Consider the following 26,266-nt stretch of genomic DNA (forward strand, 5'->3'; position numbering starts at 1 on the left):
CAGTTATTTACACCTCTGCCTTTATCATAACCATGTTAAATAAGCCTTCACATTGCTATTGGATGCAGTCCTGTTAAACTTTCCTTCATGTATTCATTTGCGCATAAAAGAGTTTATTTAGTTGTGTGGTGAAATGAAAATAAAAGCCGTGGCGGAAGATGACACCAAGCAGAAAATGGGTCATTACACGAGCAGTAAAAGCAAACCATCTCAATGGCCGTTTAATGCTCATAGGTTTGTCTCATTTTGCTTTTCAGAATCGCCTCAATGTGTTGTACTATCCAGTGATCCAGCAGCTTGACCTCAGCTTTTAATAGCAGAGCTCTATTTCAGTCGAGTCAATTCAGCAGATGATTTGAAATCCAGTTCAAGAATTGAAAAATATCCCTGTGTTCCATGACGATTTTTCAGTGAATTAATTGAATTTCTATTGATTTCCTAAGCTGACCAAATTGAAATGGAATTGAATTGACCCAAACTCTTGACTAATAGAAAATGGGTTGAGGGTCTTTTGAAGGTAGTACAGCGGTGGTTCATAATGAATACTGTCACAGAGGATTTTGCATTATGCATGCAAATTATCCGAGGAACTGCAAAAAGCATATGCAATTAGTCTTTAAGAAAGACCCAGAACCCATGAGATTCAGTCTGAGACCTGGCGTAGGAACACAGAAGAAATTTACGGTATCTGAAAGTCCTGTGGTTGAATATGCGACGGTTTTAACAAGAACAATGCCCTTGTGTGTGAATCTGTTTGGCTGGCCTCTTAACAGCATAACAGGATCATAACCTCCTGGAAGGATGTACATCTGTGACGAGCGTGAACTTGTGTCCGCTGTCCTGCGTAAAGCCCAGATTTTCCCCACAGCGTTCAGCATCGGCGTTGTCTTGTGGAAACGGGAGAGCACTTGTAACCAGGTAACAGGTGGAGGCCTCAGATGGGTCATCTCTGTACCTCCCTGGAGCATCAGCTTTGGAAAATAATAGCCCAATATGTTTTTCAAACCAAGAAACATGATATATTATTGTGCGTGTGAAGTGCGCACTACCGACCATCGAGATGAGGTTTTTAGGTTTCATCAACACTTTAGTGAATCACTCATTGATATGGTGTGGATAGCATTCAGAGGTGTTGTGCAATTAGGAGAACCAACGAAACTCATTAGTTTTCTAGTGGATCTACTCCTGCATGCCGAGTTATAGGATAGAATAATATACAGCAATTATACAAAAACGACAATGAATCCGATGCTTCGTAACATTAGCCACCACGGTAATGGATAGTTAATGGCTCTCTGAGAGAGAAGCAAATGCTTTTTGTCCCGTAAAATTGAGGACGGTTTGTTTAATCCGTTCCTAAGAAGGGCAAACTGCTTTTGAATGCAGTAAACACGAAGGTGTTGGAGCGAGCGGCATCCATCACTGTCGTTAAACACGGATGAGCTTCGCCGCTTTACTGCGGGAAGCCATTATCAAAGGTGACGACGGCCTGCCTGGTCGTAAGCGCAAAAAAATAATGGCTGTGATGTCAGTGGACGCACTTCACATGGAAATTTGGTTACCCACCACAACGGCCTTACGCAGTGAAGTGTCTTCACTATTAAATCAACTTTTAGGGGACATGTAGTACTGTATGGTCCCTGTTGGGCTCATATGTGCTCTGTTAGAGTTGAATTAACACCGGACATTTTAACCCTGTATAAGAACAATCATGCCATCTTCGAGGGCTGGACGCATAACCAAATTTATAAAAAATAGAAACATACTTTTTGGCCGTTTGGTCCTTTGTTGCATTGGTCCTGTGAGTTTCCAGTTTTGACTACTTGTCATTTCTGCTGATTATGTTATCCCGTCTAATAACGTGTGTAATGCCTGGAAGCTGATTTCCAATTTTCCCGCAAAGATTTAGCAATTCGAAGTCTCTGCGCATTCAGTCCGTTTCTCAGTCCGACGCCGTCCGAACCCTGATCTGCGATTATGTGTGTGTGCGCTCAGTACCTGGAAAGGGGGCAGCCCAGCAGAAATATAAACTCTCTTTTTCCCGGGTTCACAACAGTTTAGAGAGCACCCGCTGTGAAGAATGCGGGGTTGCGTTTTATTGCCAGGGCTATGGAGGTAAACAGAAAGGGAAAAGCTCAGCTGGCATTATTATTAACTTCAGATTACCGGCGCCGGCTGGAGGGGATTTTTACCTCGCCGTGTACCTTGAAAATGGTTTTGTGATAGACACGCGCTAAACGCACCATTATTTCTGCTCAGCCGCTCGAAACGTCCGAGCGGACGGCCGAACTCCGTCTGTCTCGACGCCGGCAGGTGCCCCCCGAGCCAGACTCGTCGGTGTGACGCGACCGTCCGCCGTCCTTCTTTTCGGCATAAACGTCCTGAACGAATCCCGACCTGATAAATATCCGGCTGTTTGAAATTGATTACGTGTAAACTTTTTTTTTTGAAGACGTCGACCGGGGGCGTCCGCTGGGCACCGAGGCTGGCGGTGCAATTTCCAGAGGTTGTCGGCGGGCTCGACGGGGCCTTGGGTGTGTGCTTTATGGCAGCGCTACCTTTTTGTTTCAGTATTAACGCCGGCTGGCACTCGGGCCTTTTAGTGCAGCGGGAGAGATGAGCTCTGTGAGGCATGTCATTAACTCTCAAGGTCGCCGGAGTTGACTGGGAAATGAGGTAAATTGGGGATTAGTGGGCCGCTTTGGATCGTCTCCCAGACCCCCCCACTCCCCCCCACTCTGACTGTGTCCCCCCCCCCCCCCTCCCTTTCATCCGTCAGGACAAGCTCTCCGAGGAGGTGCGTAAGCGGAGGGAGAGCCTGGAGGAGGAGGCCAGCCGCCCGGCGGGGGAGGAGGCGCAGCCGGGGAGCGGTGGTGGCGGAGCGGAGGAGGACCGAGATAAGGAGACCAAGGCCCTCCTGGAGAGACTGCGGGCCCTGGAGGTAACGGAGCCACCTTCCTCATCCTCATCTTCGCTCTCAGAGCCCCCGGGTCCCCCATTATCGCCACGCGGCACACGGGGCACGGTGCGACGGTTTGTCGAGTCCTTCCGAGTTCCTTTCAAATAGAAAAGCAAGGACTGATACCCCCCCCTTCCCCCTTCCCCCAAAAAAAAGTGTTCACAGCCGTCTAGCCGGGCATCCAGTGGAGCACGAGTAGCAGGGTTTAGCTTCTTATCAGCCTCCCGTTCTCAGCAGTGTTCACAAGCGCTTCTCCTCCTCGCACACTCTGTGCGCTCGGGGCCAAGTTACTCTCAGGCCACAAATATATTCATTAGTCCTGATTCTTTCCAGCTGTACCCACAAGACACCCTTCCCCGCTTCTCCAGCAGCACTTAATTCTGTGTGAATCCATTAAGAGTCACAGAGTAATTACACCTGAGGCCTCTTCTAGTTAAACACCAATTACTTAGTGAAAGTGTGAAATGTTCAAAGGCTTTCCGTTAAAAAAAAAAGAAAAAAAAAACGGGAACAAACAGCAATCCTTGTTTTCGAGACTGATGGCTGATATTGCAGTGGGACTTCCTGATCTTTATGGCAGCACGCCTGGAAAAGCTGAACCCGCTGATGCGTTGTGGGAAAGGAGGGCCCTTGTTCCTGTGCAGTGTGTTAGAGAGGTCGGTCAGTCAGTGCCAGGACCGGCTGGCCACAGGGGGGGACGCCGGTATGAAGGCCTGTCAATAAGTCCAGAATTAATCTGCATAAATAGTCACGGGGCGCTGCACATGAGCGGACGTTAAACGAAAAAATGATCATCGGAGTACGCGAGGATAATTAGATCAAAGCTCTCGTAATTATGCGTTGCTTTGTGACTTTGGTCCGCTGAGTTTTGCGGAGTGTAATTACCATCTGCGTAGTATAGAATATAATAATTTTATACTTTACATATTCAAATAATATATTCCATAATACTAATAATAGTAATCGATAAGATGCGTTGTACAGTATAATACATGTTATTGCATAAATGAAATTGGGAGCGATTGCCACATGTTCTAGTATGTGGTTTATGCAATGTGTCTATTTGCAAGGCAAATATGTTCCTCTTAGTAAAGAATACGCACTTCATCAAGCATCGGCATGCAATCTTTCCTAAGGAGAGGGGAGAATATAAATGAAATATTATACATCTGTCAATCCAGAGTCATCTGCTGGTTAGTCTACATTGTTGCATCAGTGGAGAAGGTATTCTTTAAATAACCACACAAATGTAAGAGGCAATAAGTCAGTGTCATGCCTTTATGTATGAACGATGAAATGTCAGTTTCTCTGGGAGCAGTTTATTTCTTTCTTTGATGAACTCATTCAAGCAATGTTTTTTTTTTCTCTTGGGTACCATCGTAAAATCAGTGATTCCTAAATTCAATTAACATTAATTATACGTTTTGTACTCAACAGAATTTCATTGAATCTGATAACGTGAACGTTTTGAAATAACGTTGAGAGCACCGAAACTGTACTTTGCGAACATACCTAAAGCTGGTGCATGAATCTGAGGTATGGATCTCTGTAAGGTCTCTATGCTGATAAGGCTGTAAGTCCATAGAGCAAGCAGTAATATCCTGTGGTTTGATCATGTCTTGTGGAAGCACATGTATGTATATGTATGTATATATATATATATATATATATATATATATATGTAAATTTTAAATGTGTTTTTTTTTCCACAAATACTTTCACATCATGCATTCAATATAAATGGAAGAAAGCCCAAAGATCCGCCTGTTGTAGCAATAAGACGTGAGGATTAAACCGCAATCTCTGTTCTTTGTAACGGATTTGGCAGAGCGCAGGTCTGGCACACCATTAAGTCTGCGCTGATCACGGCACTCCCTGCCACATCGTAGTCGTGTTCTCCAGGACCTGCAGCGCAGCGTGTGAGTGAGGCTCTGACAACGTCGTGTTCGGTCCACCGAACAAGGGGGGTGACAAGAGAGAGTGCGGGAAGAGAGGAACGGCGAATGACGGCACTGGAGGTGATGCCTGCGGGATCGTTGTCCTCGAACCTGTCACATGACGCGGCTCTGTCGCCACCTCGGCCCTCGTGAGAGCCAATGAGTGCCTGTCATGAGAGGGGGCTGCTTGGCACCCTGTTCCGGAGGAAGGGGCACTTCTTCAAATTACTCTCGACTCTCGAGTGTGAGGGCTCTCTGTAGTGCTGCCGGATATAGTCCTACCCCCCCAATCATGCCCATGCCCCAAGTCCCAGTGGTAAGATGCCCTGTCTCCTTCTGCCGGCTAGCCCGGCTAGCTGCTAACCTTAGAACAGGCAAGCAATACAGTGTGTTAGCTTAAGAGTGACAGTGTCCGCAGGGATTTAGTTAATTTTCTTCCTCAAGCTTGCTGATTGAATGAACTCTTTATGCATTTAATGGCAATGTGCTGCACGTACATTGCCGTTAAAATAAAAACACTCAAATGGTACTGTTTGGTTTTTCAAGGACTTCCTCACTGAGAAATTACAGAAAATTGCAAGGACTAATGAACCAATTTCAATAGCTAATATGAACAGATAGGCCTTTGTTTATCACAAAATACAACTGCGTCAATGCTGGAGGTCGTTTAAACATCAGATGTTTTTAGAACTGATGTTTTGAAAATCATGTCAAATGACTCCAGAATTAGAGTCCTCTGGTGATTGGAAAGTATAAATTATGCCTCACTTGAGCTTGTTTTTGAAAAGCTATGCTATAAACCATTAGATTAACTATATATATATAAAATTGGTATTTCATTAGATCATTATTAATTATTTATTTTTTTGGCATCTCTATGCCTATCTATGATTTCATGGCCTAATATATAGGGCATCTTCTGTGAACTGCTTAATTCTTCCTTATATGAAACCCTTGATTTTCTTTAGCAATAGTGCTAAAGTATATATTTTATTCCATGGAATGAGTGACTTGCTTTGGTTCAGTGCTCACATTTTTTCCATCCGCCACATTAAAGCTTGATATTTACAAGGTTTAATTGGGCATGCTTCATTTTTTTTATTATAGCCATTTCATTTTTTTTTTCACTGTCCTGTCCAAAAAACGTTTTCTTAACTGCGTTAGACTATGATTTTGGACACCTTGGCCAAAGGAACTCCAGCGTACAGTTAGATAGCATCATGTCCATTATGAAGAATGCAGCGTAATTAAGGCTGCAGAGTCTGACCAAGCAGAACTTAAATTAGGGAAGAGGAAGTAAACAAAAGAAATCGCGATGAGCTGATGGTATCTCAGAGCAGAAGGGCTGAGGGTGCTGGGAGACGTCAACACAGACACTCACAGACTAAATTCAGTCCCCAGCCCGGGGTTGATAAAGTGCCAAGAAGCCAGCAAGCGCCAGTTAAATGGCCCTGATTTGTGTGTGGGAAAATCTCAGAGTGCAGCCACAGCGATGAATGACAGTCGCTCGACCGAAACCTTAATTATCTCTTAATTAAACATTCATTAACGGCAATAAAAGGCACCCTTTCCCCCGTGGATTCTCTCATAGTTCGCGCCTCCTCTGTTCTCTCTCTTCAAATAGCTGATTGTCAGATATCTATCTTCGAGTACAAGCTCAATCTCAAAGGACAGCACTTGGGGGAAAAAAAAAAAAACGAAGTGAACTTTTGTTTTTGAAGGGAACGTGCGTTTCAAAGTATATAAAACAAAGTGCTGGGCTGCGTGGACTGAAGCCACTGCTGGTTCAAAGCTTGCAGTGACAAGTTCAGCAGAAAAGAACAGCATGGATGGTTCCGTCGTGTGAACTCAAAATGTATCGTGCAGAGACCAGGGCTGCCGCCTGGGACGTTGGGCCCCATGTGAAAAGATGGCACAACGGGCCACGGCGAAACAGCTCATAATTATGTCCTGTGTGAAATTAGTCATTTTCCTTTGTTAATGACATTTCACACAACAAAGCTGCTGCAGGTCATTGTTTAATTGGTCTCTGCTAAACTGGCGATGTGCGGTTTTCCCCTTAAGGTGCATCAGGCAAGAACAAAGTATCAGAACGAAATAATTTTTGTCTGATCGCTGTCTTCTCTACACTAAATAAGTGGCCTTTTTGCAGTTAGGGAGGCAAAAACCGTAAAAGAAACAGCCCAGATTTGCAGACGTGTCAAAGATTGCCATTGATATATTTCTGATTTTTATAGCTTTATTTAGATTAATGATAGCATTAAGACCAATAGGATAAAACCATGTTTGTATTTCATGTCTTTTTGTTGGATATGGGACCTTAAAAACCTTTAGCTTTTGCTTTATAACAATTTTTATTGTAGCACAATTCTCTTTGCATCCAGTTAATACTATGTTTATTGTCGGGCTGACGTTATGATTGATGTAAGTACACAGCTGTGTTGATTTGAACATATTTCTGCAGAACAGAATATATAACCTCATGTGTTTTTGCCGGATCTGTTTGCTAGCCTGTGCACAGAAAGCAGGCCCTAGTCAGAGGCAAGAATATAATTTGCCGGCAGGGTACCTCATTAAAGATCTCTGCATCAGTCAGAATTTCATTCACAGCTCAATACATCATAATCTAGTTCCATAGACACTAACATCCTGCCACGAGAGGATTCTCTGAAAATGAAAATGGATTTCATTTAGCCTTTTGAAATAATGGACTGCATCCTGACGCATTGATGCACCCTAATGAAGTTGCCATGGAGGATGGTGCCGCAAATTGAGTTTGAAACAATATTTTTTCTCACTCACCGAAGCTCCTCCTTTTGTAGAGTTTATGAGCTATTTTTCATCTATAGATATACTATTTTTTTTTACAATTGCTCATGTTGAAAGCCAGACCAAAAGGCTTAGTGTATGCAATATCTGTATTTGTAACAACATCTTGAATAAGAAAAAAATAAACTAAAATAACACAAAATCAATTGCATTTAATGTTTATTGAACACATGGCCTAAACATTCACAGTTCAGGCGGGAAAAGTATGTGAACCCTTGTATCTAGAAAATGGTAGGACCTCTAGCAGTAATAACCTCCAACAAATGTTTCCTGTAATTACCAGTCAGACTTAGACAATGGCTAGGAGGAATTTTAGACCATTCCTCCTTACAAAATCGCTTCAGTTCATTGATATTTCCAGGATTTCTTGAGTGAATAGCCCTCTTTGGGTCATTCCACAACATTTCAATTGGGTTAAGGTCTGGACACTGACTTGGCCATTCCAAAACATGCATTTTCTTCCGTTTAAACCATTCTGTTGTTGATTTACTCGTGTGTTTTGGGCCATTGTCTTGTGGCATCTCCCAACTTCTATTAAGCTCCAGTTTTGAATTCTTTGTTCCCTCAATGATTACAAGCTGTTCGGGCCCCGGGGCAGCAAAACAGCCCCAAACCATGATGCTCCCTCCACCATGCTTCACAGTTGGGATGAGGTTTTTAGTGTTGGTGAGCAAGCTTTTTCCCCTCCAAGCATAACGTTGTGCATTTCTGCCAAAACGCTCAAGTTTTGTCTCATCTGTCCACAGAACATTGTCCCAGAAGCATTGCGGAACATCCAGGTGGCCTTTTGCAAACTTGAGATGTGCAGCAATGTCTTTTTTTTTTTTTTGGAGAGCAGTAGTTTCCTCTGTGTTGTCCTCCCGTGAATACCATTCTTATTGAGTTTTTTTTATATATAGTGGACACATGATCAGAGCAAGCTCAAGAGATTTCTTCCGTTCCTTTTCTGTTACCCTAGGGCTATTTTTGAGTCTGCATGTGCTCTTGCCGTGATCTTTGCAGGATTCCCACTCCTAGGTAGAGTAGCAACAGTACTGAATTTACTCCATTTGTAGACGTGTCTTATTGTGGATTGATGAACACCCAGGCCTTTAGAACTGCTTTTGCGATGTAGAATTTCCCTGCAGTATGCGTCTCTACACTTCTTCTCCTAAGGTCCTCTGAAAATAGTTTTGTTCAGGCTACTGTTCACAGGAAAAGATGTTTCTTTAGAATAGCAAACTGTCAGTCACCTAACTTTCTGTGCCTTTTTATAGGACAGGGCACCTCCAATCTCATCTCATTGATTACAACACCTGACTCCAATTAGCTTTTGGGGAAGTCATCAGCCAAGAGGGTTCACATACTTTTTCCAACCTAGACTGTGAATTAAATGATGCTATTAGTATTGACAAGGAGAAGTACAATTATTTGTTTGTTATTAGTCTAAGCAATTTAAGTACTCTATTACTGTGACATAGATGAAGATCAGACCACATTTAATGAGTGATTAATGCAAAATCAAGGTTGTCAACCCTCGTTTTTACCACGAGACACTCTTTTAGGCTCTTTCATGCTCTCAGCCTGGCCCAATGACACCTCATGGCAAATAACAAGGCTGCCTTCAGCTCTCAGGACACATTGCGATTGGTTCATGTACATGAGGTGATTAGAAGTGACTGTTGATTGGTCAATTGGCTACCTATCTCTGACAGCATCCAATCAGCTGCCCTCGTTCCCCACATTCCCCAATCTCAACACCCCCCAGTTAGTGATTTCAGATCCCCCCCCCCCCACAGACACAATAAATCTCACTCCACCAAAGTAGGCTACCCTGATAAACATACAGATGAGATGACTGAGGTGGACGGAAGAAATCTGGCAGGTATTGCAATGTCCTGGTGTGTCTGACAAATGAGAACTTGTGTGAATTGATTTGCCATCCAACTACTCTCATGAAGTTGCCATGCCTTAAAGTTCAAATCCATCATTTGAGTTCCCCCTAGCTGTGACTACCACTGATTTGCAACATTTGATTTGTGTATTTTAGTTTCACTTTGACACATAAGTATCTGCATCTTGCTTGTTTTTCCTACTAAGAAGTCTGAACTGACTTTGTGAAGGTGGCCTTAATTTTAAAAATTATCTGTTTCAGACTCAGTTCAACCTTTCCATTATTCCCCCTCGTGATTGGCCAGGAACCCAGGAGGCCACTTTACCTTATCATCCCAAGGAGGGAGCCGTTTGATTGGTACCTGGCCTGTAGCCAGGGCAACACTTCTGTTTACTGACCCAATGGGGTGTTGCGAATAACAAGGCCAGTGCCATCGATTTAGATCTGCCCTAGTTTACACCCAGGCAAAATGGGCTTGTGTCTTGTGGGGTTGAAGCATAGCCAAGGGCTGTCTGTTTGTGTTCGTGAATTGTGAACGAACACCGCCAAAATATGTCGCCGGTGTGGGCTGCATCCTCGCGGAAGGCAGGAGGTCTAATGCACCGGACAGGAGATGAATATTAAAAAGGTGGAGTTTGCGTGTTATTGCCGTGTTCCCATGGCGATTCCGCTTTCCTCTCATAAAAAAAAAAAACATGGCATTCGGCTTGATATGATGGCAAGCGCTTGATAATACCGGAAGTGATTTATTCAGCAATTTTCAGGTGCTGTCCTGAAAGTCCGAACGGGTATGCGATTATGTCGCGCGGAGATATACGAGAAAACATAACTGTAGATGGTATGGAAAAAATAAATTAACGACGTGGTTTAGAGTGTAATAAGCGATCGAGGGATGGGGGAGGCTCCTGGTGTTTTATTGCCCTGTCTTGCTTTGACGGCCGATGAGAATAAAAGTGGCTTTGTTGGCCAGAGATGAGTCTAACGAACGCTCAGGCTGCGTACCTGCGGGGTGTTTGTCAGATCTGTTTTAGTGTCATTGTTCATTGTGCGTGAGTCTAGGTTATTTGGGCGGTACCTTCAACGCCAGTAGGGGGCCTTGGGTATAGGGTCACGGTGGTTATTATAGTGATAAAACTGCCACTGTAATGTTTGTTTGGCTTTTTTATTTCAGACAAGCTGTATTAAAAATGGAAATATTTTCAATTGAAAAAATAATATGTTATGGATTATTTCTGGTCAGTTGCACTACGCTGGGACAGGTGCATAAAACTTTTTAAAATTTATTTTATTGCCATCACTGACGAACCATATTGTTCCTGTCCAATCCAGTTTATAGTATCTTTTATTTCAATCAGCACATGCAGTAGTACCTTGCTTGTGTAACTGCCACCCCTGATTGATTTTGCCTTGGGACACTGCTTGGAAAATAGCAAGTGCTATTCAGTCACTGTGCTGCAATTTAGAAAAGATAGTTCTTGTGCAGATAGAACTTGGAACATCGATATTTTTAAAAACTGAAAACTTTTTTAAGACTCCCATTTGACTTCAACTTTTAAAGATGCTGTGCTGTTGCAACTGCCTGGCCAAAAAAAATAAAAAAAACGATTTAGTAAATTTGCATTTCATAATTTTTGACTGTTGAATTCCTGCTGAACAAGTGAAGAAATCGATGTCATGGTGAACACAGCAATCATGCATCTAGGAATGAGATGCTGACTGGGGCATTGCATTTGCAGCATATAATCATTATAAACAATTGCAAAGTTCATTTCCTGGATATTTTTCCCGTTTTAAGACAGAACTGCTGTTACGTTTTTAAAGGTCTTTTTTTTATATGAAGAGGCATGAGGAAAAAGAAAAAAGGATTTTTAGCCCATGTTTGAGCACTTTTCTGTAACAAATTTATAAATGTGTATACTTTCTAATATTTTAAATTAATTCTAGATCATGTAATGTGTACCTAATGTATTTAATATATACACTGCCATTTTATATTTCTTCTCTAATCTGAAGGTCTATTTTCCCATTATTTTTATATGAAATGAAATGAGATTTCAGACACAGCCTCATTTATAAAAAAAATCATTCAAATTATAATACAGTAGATTGCTTATTCTCCATCTCCTTTTTTTAACTGTGAAGTTAATCACAGGCATCAGATTCAGGCTCTGACTCAGGCTGTTCATCAGTCTCAGCTGGTATGCTTTCATAATGACCCTTTCCGGGGTGACGGCGTTTGTTCATGTCAGTGCGTTCGGTGTTGTTTTTTCAGGCGGAAAACTCTGCGCTGGCGATGGAGAACGAGAGCCAGAGGGAGCAGTACGAACGGTGCCTGGACGAGGTAAATTAACACCTGCCGACTCTATTTCCTGTCCTGGCGCCGTTTATTATTTATTCAAAAGAAAGAGATAAAAAATTCACCCCCCCCCAAAAAAAATCCAAAGAACAACCACATCTAGGAAAAAACGTTGGGTCGATGTTGCAGTCTGCTTATCTTGGGTTTTAACCTCGAGACCACAGAACTGTGTCACAACTGGAACAGCTAATCATTATTTCAGAGATTTGGAGGATTGCTCCAGTTGTAGTTAAGGTATGTGGTCCAGAGGTTGAAACTTGAGCCAGACTTAAGCTAAGCATGGTGTAATAGGCACACTGGGCTTAATGTAGATACTGTTTGCCGTTTTGAACAACACAGTGGGCGATCTGTTTGGAGGGGAAATGTCATTAATAATGAGTGGTTCTGTGCTAGTTTGTTGTCGGAGATTCATCTTTGTAGACAGTGTTTATACATGTCCAAAATAATTACATGTCACCCTGTACATTGGCTCGTCAGAGCTGCATAACAGTGAGGTGGGAATCGCACCCCATGTTCGTGAGTCTTGTCTTTGTAACATTGAAATTATAATATTAAATATCACATTTGCGATAGTCTCTGGAAAAGGATCACGTGCCAGTTTTGAATGCTGGGTCAAAATGACACGGGGGGGTCAGTCATTGTTCTGAGACAGCTATTAATTCACATGATACTTACCGTTTCATTACTAGTCCAGAAATTAACAACGGGTAGATTTGAAAGAAAAATGATTCACATTCCGTTAAAACACGAATGATCCAGCGGGTCCTCACTGAATCAAACCTAATTTAGGCCTCATTGTTCCCTGAAAAAGCTCAAAGCAGAATAAAGGAAAATCAAGGAAGCATTATGAGAGAAAGTCTGGCTGACTTGTAGAAAGGTACTGTTCAGGGAATATAACCTTAGGAGAAAAACACAGTGGTTTAGTTAATGAGTTCTTTAGGGGACGTTTTGTTAGCTGAATAACTCTGACGAGACACATGGTATCACATGTTTCTGGGGGGACGGGCTCCCTATTAATTGGAATTGCCAGCTTCGGGGACAAGACGTTTAAGAGCTGCGGACAGAATTTCAGATATACCCCCCCCCCCGGCCCCCCAACCCACCCGAATCAAACCATGCTGTCCAGTTGCTTCTCTCCTCTCCCCAGCCTTATGCAATCTCACATTCTGTACAGCCCTATTGGCTGGTGTTTGGAGTTTATGCAATGTGACATTCCTTCTACAGTCCCCAGTCCCCTGTCCTTAGAGAAACGTCCATTCTGTTTCGCCTCACCTGTTTTTTTTTTGCCTCTGAATTTTTTAAACAAAATTTTCTTCTTTTTGCTTGGAACTCAACTCGCAATTGCATTACGCAAGGCAAAAGGCTCGGATAAAATTTGATTCTAAAAGAGTCCCTTTTAATTAAATAGAGTACATTTTGATCAAATTTACTTACCTAACTAACCCAATTAACTCTGAACACATTTAATGCTGTCTTTGCTGGCTGAAGTTATGCTATAATTAGTGCAGTTGTGGATATGTCAGAAAAGAAAAAAGATGTTTCTGTCTTTTTCATGGCAAAAATATGCCTATGCCTAATGTCATGGATCTTCCTTGTAAAATTTTAGATCATCAAAGTGGGGCATCGAAAAAAGACAATTGAAAATTAACACAATTTCTCACAACTAATAAGGTGTTAGCTGAAATATGTGTTTTTAATGTATATATCATTTATTTCAGCTATGCAGAAAAAATAAATACAAACATCTCAGCAGGGTATTATTTTTAGTGAAGCATACAGATGTGCTTTCTCTCAGCTTGGGTTTCTCACATACCTTGTGGTAAACAGGTACCCAAAGTTCCCGTTGTTTATTTATGTATAGTGCAGAAATAGCAAAACACTTCATGTGGTGTACATTGCGTGACTATTTTGAAGAGTGGACATTTTCTGGCTGTGCTTCAGTTTCTGCGTGAGTGGCAACACACATTCACTCACTCTTCAGATTGCGCACACACACATGCGCGCACACACAGACACACATGCACACGCATGTATACGCACACGCGTGCCTACACACACATACACTGTCACAATGCCATGTACAGTGTGTAACGTCGCTCTGATAAGATCTTGTAAATGCATGTCAAAAGTGTGTGTCGCTTGACAACACTGTAACACCTGCAATGTATTGAGCACACACTACACGCACACGACAAAACACACCACACGACACAACACACACACACACTCACAACACAAAAACACACACGCACTACAAACAACAGCACACACACAAACTAGACAAACTGTTATATGCAGTATGCCACAGCATCACAGAATTGCAAAGGGCTGTATGTGTACAGTCTGTGTTACGGTCATATTTCAGATTCAATCACTTGATCATTATTTAGTGTGCAGTACAAATGTGGGCCTTTTACCGAGAAATTGCATAAGAAAATAATAGGTTTGGGGATTTATACTCCAGTGTTCATAAATGTGTGTGAGTTATTTGGCAGCGCAGAGACTGCTGAAGTGTCTGATAGAGAATTCCTATGGGGAATTCTCTAACGCTCTTTAGAGTAAAATATAGCCACATTACAAATGGTTCTGCTGCTGAATGTTATTAAACAAATATGTATAATATCTGCACTCTTCCTCCCTTCCTTCCTTCAGACTAATAAAGTATGAAGCTAGCGCAGTCTCAGAGTATTTGAAACACTAATCGAATCCTTGCGGTCTAAATTCTGCCACAGGGCAGCATACTGGGCACCCTGGGCATGGCGGAGCTTCATCAGCGTATGGTGCGGTGGACATCCTGTCAAATATTCCTGTGTGGATGCACGGCACATGCAATGTAATCCCTTGCTTAATATATGCAGTGTATCAGTGTAAACATGGATAATCTCAACAAAATATGTCCTCCCAAAATAAGGAAATAGTAATCAATAAATACAGAACAGTATGAGGAAGAAAATTCTTATACAGCATATGTGTTACAGTATGTTTCTGAGCTTTGGGCCTTTGCGGTGATTTACATTGATGGTGAGAGTTTCGATGACTGAACTTGTTGCACTTTTAAGAGGGTTGTTTCGTTTTTGTCTACCGTTAACTTTAACGAGGTGCGCCGTGCACTGCAGACCGTTCTTTTATGATGCATCAATGCCACCCTGCCTGCACGAATGGAACAACATTTTACAGTCCAAAGTCACCCGTGGAGCTCGGCTGTGTCTCATGATAAGTCTGAAGCAGGATAAAACAACCTTTTCTTTTTCAGGTTGCTAATCAGGTTGTGCAGGCCCTGCTTACTCAAAAGGTATGCTGCTTGCTATTAATGTAAACTCTCTTTTTAATTGAATGTGTACAAGTTGAAATTCATGGTATTGTGTACTGATTAACTGTTTTTTTTTTTTAATCAATCGATTACAAAATTTAGCCTCGTTTTGTTTTGTGTGTTTTTTTTTCTGTAAGAATATGCCCCATATTTGCTGTTTTAATCCTGTTGTTCTGCTTCTCAGGACCTGAGGGAGGAGTGTCTGAAACTGCGTACCCGGGTGTTCGACCTGGAGCAGCAGAACAGGACTCTGAGCGTCCTGTTCCAGCAGCGGGTGCGACCGGCCTCCGACCTCCTCCTCCAGGTATGTCTGGGTCTCCTCGTCCCCCCCCCCCCCCGGACTCGCCCTGAGACAAATTGCGCCACACAGGAGCGGACACGCTGTCCAAACCTGTCCCACTCACACCCTCCCAGCATCAGTCCATGCATCGGTGGCAAGCCATTTTGAGGCATGTCTGCAACTGCGGTGTCCTTGATTAAACTATTGTGCTGTTGTGTTAAATTCGCAATCAAGCCAGCCCATTCTGGGACATTTCGGTGCCTGAAAATGTATTTTAGGCTATTCAAAAACCTTGAATGCTATAAAATGTATTATTTAAATCAAGCACGCATATTTACTTCCAATAACCTTCCTAAGGGCAAACTTTCAGGAGAATGCTCTTGAAGCATATTGTAGTATGCAGTAATTAGCTTTCCTCCCATTTTATTGGCCAGTTAAGGAGTCCAGTAATTAGTCACTGTTGAGCCACGGTGCTATTTGCCATTGGCTCCGTCCTCAGTAATGGAATGCATTATCATTTTTTATAATGTTCTTGTCCTCACCTGCACCCACTTTTTTTGTTGTAATTAAGTAAAGGGAAGCTGTAAATGCTGGATCAGCTTCAGCTTAAGAGAGAGGAGGGGGAAAAAAAAATCTTTGGTTAAGGGTTTGTTTTAGGCATCCTTATCCTGGATCAATAGCGAATGGACAGAGCCAGGCCTAAACATATTGTGAGGATTATGCCTGGGGGTCGTGGGGGTGGGGGGGGGAGCTCAGATGGGATGATTGGTGTCAGGTTACGCAATGCATGCTGGGAAGTGGGCGGTCCTCCTCTCTCCTGCAGCGAGTTTCTCCCTCCCTCCATTCTGCTGCCAGGGAAGCTACTCTTGCCCTGCTGAAAAGCATCCAGCATGTGGGCAGCCTTTGCAGTCTGCGATTACAGCTTGATGAGTTTTTTTTTTTGCCGTTCCTTCAGCCCCGGGCCTTGACTCCAATTCTCCTTTATGATATTTGCTCTGCCAGTTTGTTATTATCTGTGATTATGATTGATTCCGAATGTCCGCCGTAACTCTTTGAGGCACCTGAGGGGGTACTCCTACCGTCTTGTATTTTTGGAAATTCTCTCCTCTGGGGCATGCAAGGCTGCTCCCATTACCATTTCTAACTGGTAATATCGTTAGAAATGCATTGCATATCGTTCTGTTGATCCTATCGGTAGCTTTGCTCACCTCAGACAATTTAGGAAAAATCACGCATACATACACAGACACATACGCCTGCACATGAGCACACACATACACACGCACGCACACACACACACGCAGCTGAGAGGCATTAGTGTAATGTTGCATCTGTGATCCTGTGCAATTTCTAGGGAGATTTGAACATATTTTGAAGTAAACCCATGATACAAATAAATAAGGTGCATTTGCTCCGAGTTTGTTTTTCCCGGAAGTTTTATGTACTATGTTGTTTTTATCCCAATCAAGGGACCGGCAATCTAATATTAGGCCAAATGCAGTTTGGTGGTATCTATGGAACTGGTGGGCAGTTTTTTTTTTTTTTGTGAGCTAAGCCATATTTGGTAGTTATTACCAAATGTAGTCGTCGTGTTGTTGCACTTTGATAAATGAATTATGTCCTTTCTGATGTGCACGGGACACTGGCATCTGGTGCATTCTTTGCATTGGGATTTTTTGTGAGGGCACTACCACATGGTGCCGTCAGAGAAGTCCCCTGCGCAGGGGATGTGTCATTGTGACATCAGGCCATGGTTGCTGATGTCATTGTGTCATCAGGTCATGTGTCATTGTGACATTAGGTGTGCCCTACCCTGTTTCTGGAGGGCTACTTGGCACAGCAAGTTCCTCACACATTTTAGATTAGAATAGAATAGAATTGAATGAAACAGCCTTATTTCTCTCGGAGGAACTTCAGGTTACTCCTGGAGTGGTAATGTTAATTCAAGTGAGGCAGAACTAGATGCAATTTGATGAATACTTCCTGGGCAGCTGAACTTGATTGGACATTGCTGAATGATAGTGCTGTTCCTTATAATGTTTTCTTCTGGACTACCTAGCGTGAACTTACATTTTTTATTTTCATTGTTTAATTACATTACTTCTTTGCAGCGCTTTTCCAGCGCGTAAAAAGTGCTTCATGTCTAGACATGCTAACACAGTCAGTAGTTTAACTGTTTAAACTGTTTTAAATTGTTTACGTATTTTAGTTTGGGAAAAATGTTATTAGCGACATGCTAACGACTTTATTTTTTTTGTCTAATCCTGTTTTGTACCTGTGTGTCAGCTTCCGTAACACCTTGTTTCGAGTGGACATTTCTGTCAACATGTTTTTGTATCAGTTAATGGTTGTTTACCCATTCCCTGTTACATGAGTCATGTATTGCCGAGAGTAGTACCGAGTATTTTGTGGCCATTGCCAAAAACATGAGAACAGAATATATCTTCTTTAAAGAAGAGTGTGCGGTTAGAACGGCTCCATCAATCACTCAAGTGATGCAGGCCGAGCCTGTGCTCACTGAAATCCCAGAAGCCAGGTGAACGGGGGCCACGAAGCTGATTGGCTGTCACGAAACCTCATCGCTTCACAACGCTGTGCGGCCGTTCCGAACCACAGAAACACTTTTTCCTCATTCCAGCAGAGCAGGGAGATGTTGACGCGGTTACGCGTTCGAAAGCTTCTCGTAGTTACGACCGTTTCTAATGAGATGGAGATGATGATATCTCCCATGTGACTGACTGAGCCGGCTTAAATTTGAAATCAATATGAGCTATTCATTAGACTTAGAGTTTGGTCCATTGACTAGTAGGATTTCAGAGCCGTAGTAAGAGGAAGAAATTACCAGGGTGACTTCAGGGTAGGAAGGCACTTAAATTTTAATTACACAACAAAAAAGTGGAAGCAAAGTTTCATAACATGTTTACTTGGAAATATCATCGGGGTAGAGCATTATATTTTTGTGGGTATAATCACGCTGTTTCCAGTTTTGAGTCATGAAGGACCTGACTAGCACATGAAAATATTATTGCTGGGTAATATTCAGACTGTTCACAAGCATATTTGGAGGTATATTAAATATCTCTGTGAATTGCAAAGGAGTGACTCATGTTTCCATCTCCTTGTAGCAGCGGTATGGTCTCATGACAATGTATTAGCATAATGTGTATTTCCAGGATTCAAGAATTCATATTAACCTTCTTGAAATAAAGACTATATCAACTTAGACTATGAGAAATTGGCAAACTGCTCCCCCTGTTGTTTTAACGTTTATATTTGCATGCAATTATCAAGACATATTTGCTTTGTAAATTTTTCCATATTTGTTCCATGCATTGAGTTGAGGACAGCATCCAAAACAAAATATTTTTATGTTTTTAAGCACGTTTTTGGGAGATGAATAGCTCTTTTGGGGGGGGAGTTGGGGGGTGCACAGCTAAAAGGAGGCCCAGTGCAATTTTCTATTCAGGGGGCCTAGATTTCTGAGCTACACCCCTACATCCTACACCCAAACTCTTCTGACCAATATAACTCAATGTGATCTTGTTCATTCCTATAATGCATCAGAATGAGCTGTCCTTCATTTCTACCATGGCGATGAATTTCTTTTCAAATCAGATTGCCAGTTATCCAATTAATTTGTAATGGGGTGTTGGAATTTTTTGATAGTTCTGACAAAATTCATCACTGATTTGAGGGGAAAGAAGTCAGGTGAAAATGTTCACATAATTGCCAGAGTATCTAATATTCAGTTCTGCTCTGTCATGCCAATTGTTTGTTGCCTAAAGTTAGCAAGCAAGTGTAGGAACACCAGCATTCACACATCTGAATTTCAGTATCATTAACTTTATTGTGAGTTTAATCTATATTTATTATTCATACATAAAAAAATGTTGCATACTGTAGTTTAGGAGATTTTTTTTTTCCACTTTCATCTCATCGCATGAGAGTCAGTGTACTGCAGTCATTCAGACGAAGCTTCGCCTTTCTCTGCAAAAAAAAAAAAAAAAAAAAAGTAAATGCTCCAGAAGTGGCCGTGTTAATTACTGTCTGCATGAGCGTCTCATTTCCACCCTAACCCTCCAGTGCGTTACTCGGGGAGCCCAACTCATTAAATTTATTGCCGCCCCGAGGGGCATCTTGAATTTCTGTGATGTTCAGCTTTGCGATGCCGTTTTTTTTAATTTTTATTTTTTATTTTTTTATAACATCGACGACGAGCTTCGGCTCGCTGTTGCGCACAAGTGCGCCAGATCATGTGACCTTGTTTCGGCTCCGCAGTTGGACCCCGAGGTGCGCACCAAGGTGCCGGACCGCGAGCGGCGAACGCGTCGAAGCCGCTGCGTGCGTTTAACTTGCCCTGGTGGTGAGAACCAGCTGGCGCCTGGCCAGTTGAGTTGCCTGTTGCCTGGAAGAGCGGGATCAAAATCTGAATCGCCTCCAAGCCGTGAATGGAGGAGACAGCTCATTCGTTTGCTCGTGCCCCATGGTCTTATTTGACCCCCCCCCCCCCCCCCACACCCCCCGCAGGCCCACTGGCCAATTAATTCAGGCACTTGGACCAAAGTATAAAGGATTAACGTGGAGCTGGAGCACGCCGAATAAGCACACAGGCAGATAACTTTTTTGAAAGGGTTGCCATTCAGATTGAATTATGATGTGGAGGTGATACCGTTTACTTCCCTGAATGGAGTTTCCTTGACCTCTGGAGTGCTCCTGTGACCTCTTGCTTAATAGCCAACTTCTGTCTCCATCTGTAAATAGTAAACTCTGACATTGGCTCTTTTTTTAAATTGTGGTTAAAAAAACTCACTGCACATTCGACTAGAGATGTTTACCACTCTAGGACCGGTACCTCCCTGCCCCCACCCCTTCTTCTTCCCCTCCCTGCCCCCACATTCTGCTTCACCTGCTGTTGAGTTGCTTCCGGGTTCGGCTAACATTCTCTCTGTGTCCAAATTCTTAGGCAAACACTTCTTTCACTCTCCAAAAATAAATAAATAAATAAATAAATAAAAGAAACAGTTGCTTTCAATTGATGGCAGTGTCCAAGGTTTTTGGAGAAATCCTTTGCTTAACCAGCCCCATCATTGCTCGTATAATTGGAGTTTGGCACATAACCCCTGCCTTTTTTTTTTTAGCACTTGCTTTCATTGGTCCTGAAAGCCCTGTCGGCATGCTGTTTGACCTCTGCACTCTTGCTAGCCTTTGTTTGTGACATCACAGAGGGCTGCTGAGAAGGTCTTGCAGTGTTCTTCTTGATATGATCTGCCTGCATGTGGCCAGAAAGGCCCATTGCTCGATTAACAGTTCCTGTGTCACGTGGACAACTAAAGAGCACTGCTGGAGAGGTCCCCCCCTCAGTCCCAAAATGGGCACTCTGTTCCTACACAGATGGTTCATTATCGTACGAATGGTGCCCTACTGTACACTTTGTTTTTGGAACGAGTCCAAGTCAGTGTTCTAAAATAATGTTTTCTACTTTCTATTTTGTAATCATGTTTACAAGCCTTTTCTGTGGTGTTGCCAAAGTGCCACTGACTATAGTACCCATTTTAATAGTGTGGTTCGCCCTAAATGTCCCTTGTGCACTTCTACCCCTCAGATGAAACATACCCCTTTAGGTAAAAGAGAAGAATGTGCTGTATCTTCTTGGCATTTTCAAGTTTTTTAAATGATGTTTATTGTCTTCACTTCTGAAGTGGACTCATTTAAAATGTGTCTTTATGTTATAGTACACACATTCTGAGATTAAATTGAGTCTTACGTTAATTTCTCTGTACAAATTCATGTTTACCTTCTTCATTTTAAAAGCATTTTAATTTCCGGAGAGCACATTATTCCTGAGTTAAACGCTATGGAAGCTCTTTGGATTACACTAGGCTTTTTCAAGCTCATTATAAAACACTCCTACAAGGTCCATGCTTAGAATAAGGCACACTACAGCTCTCTCAAAAGGCTTCGTAAAATAAGGATTAATACACCATTTTTCGGCAATTTGGGCCATTATATATTTGGGTAAATAATGGATTTTTAAGTCTTTTAGTGATTTATCTTTTCAGTAGAAACAATAAGTAGGCTAAAAGATTACCTGCAGGAACCAGTTTAGTTTGAATAGCTGGTAGGAGACAATCAAGTGCTAAGAGCTTCCATTGACAACATTGATCTTATACTGCGTCATGTTGGCTCTGTACAATTCTGTCTTTTTTTTTTTTTCCATTTTGTGATTTTCTGCACTGGCTGTGACAGAATTGTCTTCCATACTTAATTGGCTTTATGGCTGGCTTGAAGCATGATGTGAATCAAAAAAAATTAATGTGACTCTCAAAAGATCAGGCTGGACAAATCCAAGTGCGGCACTGCACGCTTAAACTTGGTCTCAGAAGGGTTCCAAAAGGCTCCTCTGTGTCTCCATAGAGGAACCCTATCTAGTTCAAAAGTTTTTTATCAGGCAAAATGGTTCCGTCTGGGAGCTTTCTCAACGTTCTGACTTACCGTGCAGAGTTCAATAAAAACCAAAAAGCATTCCCCTAGGGAGACTAGCCAAAGAACCCTTTCTTCTGATCGTGTATGTCTGCTATTTAGAGAGAAGTAATTCAGTTTGTAAAGGCTGTATTAGGGAGAACATGAAAAGTAGTCTGCATTCATTTTTATAAATCAAAAGTAAAACTGCGAGGTCGTGCTTTGGAAGGTGGACAATTCAGTTTAATAATGTCTTTCAGCATATTAGTTACGTATGTATAAACTATTAGATTATCCATTATTCCACAGTAGAGATTATTTATGAAACCCTACCTTTGGATTTCTCAAATGTATTAAATTTCCACAAAAACTACAGTCTCTGGCTATGTGATTAACAGCAGAAATTAATTAACAGGAAGCTGTTAATTAACTGTGAATAAGAAAGGTTGCCAAATGCCAGTGAAGTAAAAAGTTAAAAAATGTTTTTTGAAAAGTGTTAGCAGCACAGGCATAGAGATGTCACATTTACCTGATTGGGACGTACTGTACCACCAAAGAAGCGCCAGTCCAAACATTATAGCAATTAAAAATACTCTAACTACTCAGCAGTGCTGTAAATGCTACTGTTTTTACCCACTGACAAACAGTTCTGCATTGAAACATCATTAGCTGAAGTTTTTTTCAGATGCTTTTGTTTGTAATCTTTCTAAATTGATTATTGAATTACCAGTATGATCAGACAGGGTAGTCAGAACTTGAAGCCTTTTTTTCTTACTGTTGAATCATGAATCAAGAACAAGACAATTCCTCATAATCCCAGCATCTACAGTACGTGTACTGGGTTTATGTACATAAACATCGTTTCTAAAATGGATTATTTTAATCAAATACATTTTTTTATTGTTTATTTTTTTGTAGGGTTTTGTTTTTAGATGAAAAATGTCTTCCTTATTTCTCCTTGTTAAGTAGTTTATTCAAGAAATGAAATATCTCCCAGTAGGGAAAATGCAATGAGAAAGCAAACCTTCTGTTTGAGAAGGAATTTGGCACATCAATATTCTATTAGGGAGATAGTAAATTACACTTGTTTTCACATTTCATTACCCAGAAATAGGAAATGTGTGCGTGCAGTATTTTATTTTTAGTGTAATAGTTGCAGCAAGCTGGGTTTCACCTTCTATTGCTCTGTTCAACACCTGTCATGATTACAGGTACGTTATGAACTCAGGTTAGGCAAACCCGCCATTTTATTCCCCCCCCCCCCCCCCCCCCCCTTCCTCATTGATTGGCAAGGCCTTGGAAGAGGCTGCGTGAGACATGATATCCCTTACAAGAACGGCCCCGTAGGTCCCCAGCTTCCTTAAAGACGGGATCCAGCCAATCGCTTCCTCTCTTTTGGTGCCGAGGAAGAGGCCCAACTTCCTTAAAAACGCAGTCTAGCTAAAAATCTGTTCTTGTAACCTAAAAGTAACAGGTTCTAAATGCCTGTAAATGGTAAATGGTAAATGGACGATTTATATCGCTACCAAGGTTCATGAGCTCATGCAGAGCAGTGGGTAGGTGTCTGTCAAGGAACTTGACATGCCCAGGGTTTGAACCGGCAACTTGACTGCAGACATCGTCTACTCTAGTGTCGCGAATGAATGCGAGATGTGGATGCTGAGCTTGTTTGAAAAACACAGTGTGGAAACCACCGAAGTTATCCATGTACCTCTTTCTGTACGTCTGCATTCCCTGGTTCTTACCTCAAATCCCGAAGCCTCTTTTTTTGTCATTACGTTTAGCTCAACGGCTATAATGAACAGTGCTCTTAAAAAAAAAATATATATATATTTTAAAGAATGTTATCAAGTAAAACATGATGTTTATTTTAACGTTAAAAGAGAACAGCAGTTGCTGTTATCATTACTAGTAGTAGCAGTAGTAGCAGTGGAAGGGTTGGTAGTTAGTGGTAGTAATAGTAGCCCTAGCATTCATATGCTAAACCGCAAAGCGGCATGACCTTTGCGTAAGACAGCTGTGCATCAGGATGTGTGATATGAAATTGCACTCACGCTAAATTGTCTTGCATTAAGGAGGCAAATGACCACTCCATTTTATGTTGCTTAATGGGGGGAGAGTGTGTGCAGCATACGGACACAAGAAGGCACCTTGAACAGTGGTTGAGCGGTTTAGCTTATCTCTGTTTTCCCACTCAGACGATGTTGAAAGCGAGCAGCGAAGTGTTTTCTGTGCTAAAGAAAATAACATAATAACTCTTCTATTATCTATATACATGCCCACAGCTGTTCAAATCTCTTAGCTTGCCTTTTAAAAAAAAATATATATATATATATTTCACCGGAGTAATCCAGTGCCCCTGAGTCTCATAAGTGCGCTTTCAATATCAGGACGGGTTGTGCTACAGTACACTAAAAATACCCCGACCAAAGTGCACTGTTAAATTTGCCCGGCTTCGCAGAAAGGCATCCTAACTAGCCCTAATGAGTTGGGTTATTGGAAATAAGTAGTTGGACGGAGTCCAAGGCTGTGAGCGCTAGTTGTGCTGTGAGCACAGGGTGCATTAATATGCATTTGCGTACTTGGCAGGTGTGATGCCGGCCTATTTACATAAGACGTGTGTTTTTGTAGGATTATACTGCGCATGTGTTTTAGATGCGGTTATGGTTAAGGTGACTTTCGTTTCAATGTAGCAGAGTAGTCACGGCCATATCAGACATCCCTGTCCTCTGCCAGCTCAGAGCATGAAAATAAATGAAGGGACTGTTGTGCTTGTGTTTTTAAGGTTCTTTCAAAGTGCATTAGATATGAAAGCAATTTTCCAAAATAGTGTTGAGGTTGCCCTTGGTGCTCAGCGGTGTGTTATAAATCAAGGGTTTTATAATTTCTGCAGTTAGGAAGATCTGAGAGTAAACAAATAATAAAAAAAGTGGTAATATGCCTACTGATTACATTTGGTTCAAAGTCCTTCCCAAGAAGACCCTAAACAGAGTGGACTACAGTGTTAAGCAATTGGCGAATATTTTCCTTTTTTGATGAATTGCCGTAGTCCCCAGGCCTCCAATGCAATTATTTTCAGTTCACATTAATTATTCCTAACAGATGACATTAATGCCTTTGAGTTAAGTTAAAATCCTATCTGGAAGAGCCTTGCATGGGGGTCATTGTATTTAAAATTTTTGTTATATATGTATAGTGGTTTTTCAAGGAAGGCCTATTGTAGAATGGCAATATACCACAACACAGACAAATTAAGAAAATTTTATGACGACGCTGTTTTATCGCCTCATAGCAGTGGGGAATAAGTGCCTAATATCATGATTATATTTGCAAATGTGCAGTATAATTGTACTGCGCACATTAATGTTTAAACATATCACTGGCACATCCTTTTTTACTGAATGTGATGTATGTTCCAGTGATTGCACTTTCGGTGAGATAATTAATACAAATGTGTTCTGTGACCTTTAGATGACTAATTTTGGAGATGGAAAAACCGTATTACTTGTATTTGGTATTTTGTGGAAGGTATTGATTCAGGTTGTTTTCCCCATTCTTGACCTTTTGTATTCTGCTTTGCACGTCTGCCTGCGTTCAGGATCATTAGCATACGCAGGGCGTACTGTTAACAGATAGCCAGCGGCTCCGGGCCGGATCTGCTCCAGTTCTGGCCCCGAGTCACCACCGCCGGGCCAGAATCGGCACAGGTCCTGCCCAAAGTTGCTGGCTATCTGGGCTGGTCTTAAGCCATCAGGGTTTACTATCAGAGTATGTCCTGTGGTCAACGTGGTGCACCATCAGAGTGCGTACTGTGGTCATTAGGGTGCACCATCAGAGTATGCAGTGCAATCGTAGGGTGCACCATCAGAGTATGCAGTGCAATCGTAGGGTGCACCATCAGAGTATGCAGTGCAATCGTAGGGTGCACCGTCAGAGTATGCAGTGCAATCGTAGGGTGCACCATCAGAGTATGCAGTGCAATCGTAGGGTGCACCGTCAGAGTATGCAGTGCAATCGTAGGGTGCACCATCAGAGTATGCAGTGCAATCGTAGGGTGCACCATCAGAGTATGCAGTGCAATCGTAGGGTGCACCATCAGAGTATCCAGTGCAATCGTAGGGTGCACCATCAGAGTATGCAGTGCAATCGTAGGGGGCACCATCAGAGTATGAGCTCTGATCAGTAGGTTTTACCATCAGCGTATGCAATAAAATCACTAGGGTGGAACATCGGAGTATGTGCGTGCAGTCATATATGCAATCA

At 42.1% G+C, this 26,266-nt stretch overlaps 1 protein-coding gene across 8 annotated transcripts in view; it reads left to right on the forward strand.

The window, feature by feature from the left end:
* Positions 1-26,266, forward strand: part of LOC135251761 (nck-associated protein 5-like) — a 157,926-nt gene that overhangs the window by 97,960 nt on the left and 33,700 nt on the right. For all 8 annotated transcript variants that reach the window (XM_064329512.1, XM_064329508.1, XM_064329513.1 and 5 more), the window contains 4 exons: positions 2,780-2,941; positions 11,871-11,939; positions 15,208-15,246; positions 15,449-15,568. In XM_064329512.1, the coding sequence (XP_064185582.1) occupies positions 2,780-2,941; positions 11,871-11,939; positions 15,208-15,246; positions 15,449-15,568 (390 nt within the window). The remainder of the gene's footprint in view (positions 1-2,779; positions 2,942-11,870; positions 11,940-15,207; positions 15,247-15,448; positions 15,569-26,266) is intronic.

Source organism: Anguilla rostrata, chromosome 3 (assembly GCF_018555375.3).
Source record: "Anguilla rostrata isolate EN2019 chromosome 3, ASM1855537v3, whole genome shotgun sequence".
Classification (NCBI taxonomy): Eukaryota; Metazoa; Chordata; class Actinopteri; order Anguilliformes; family Anguillidae; genus Anguilla; species Anguilla rostrata.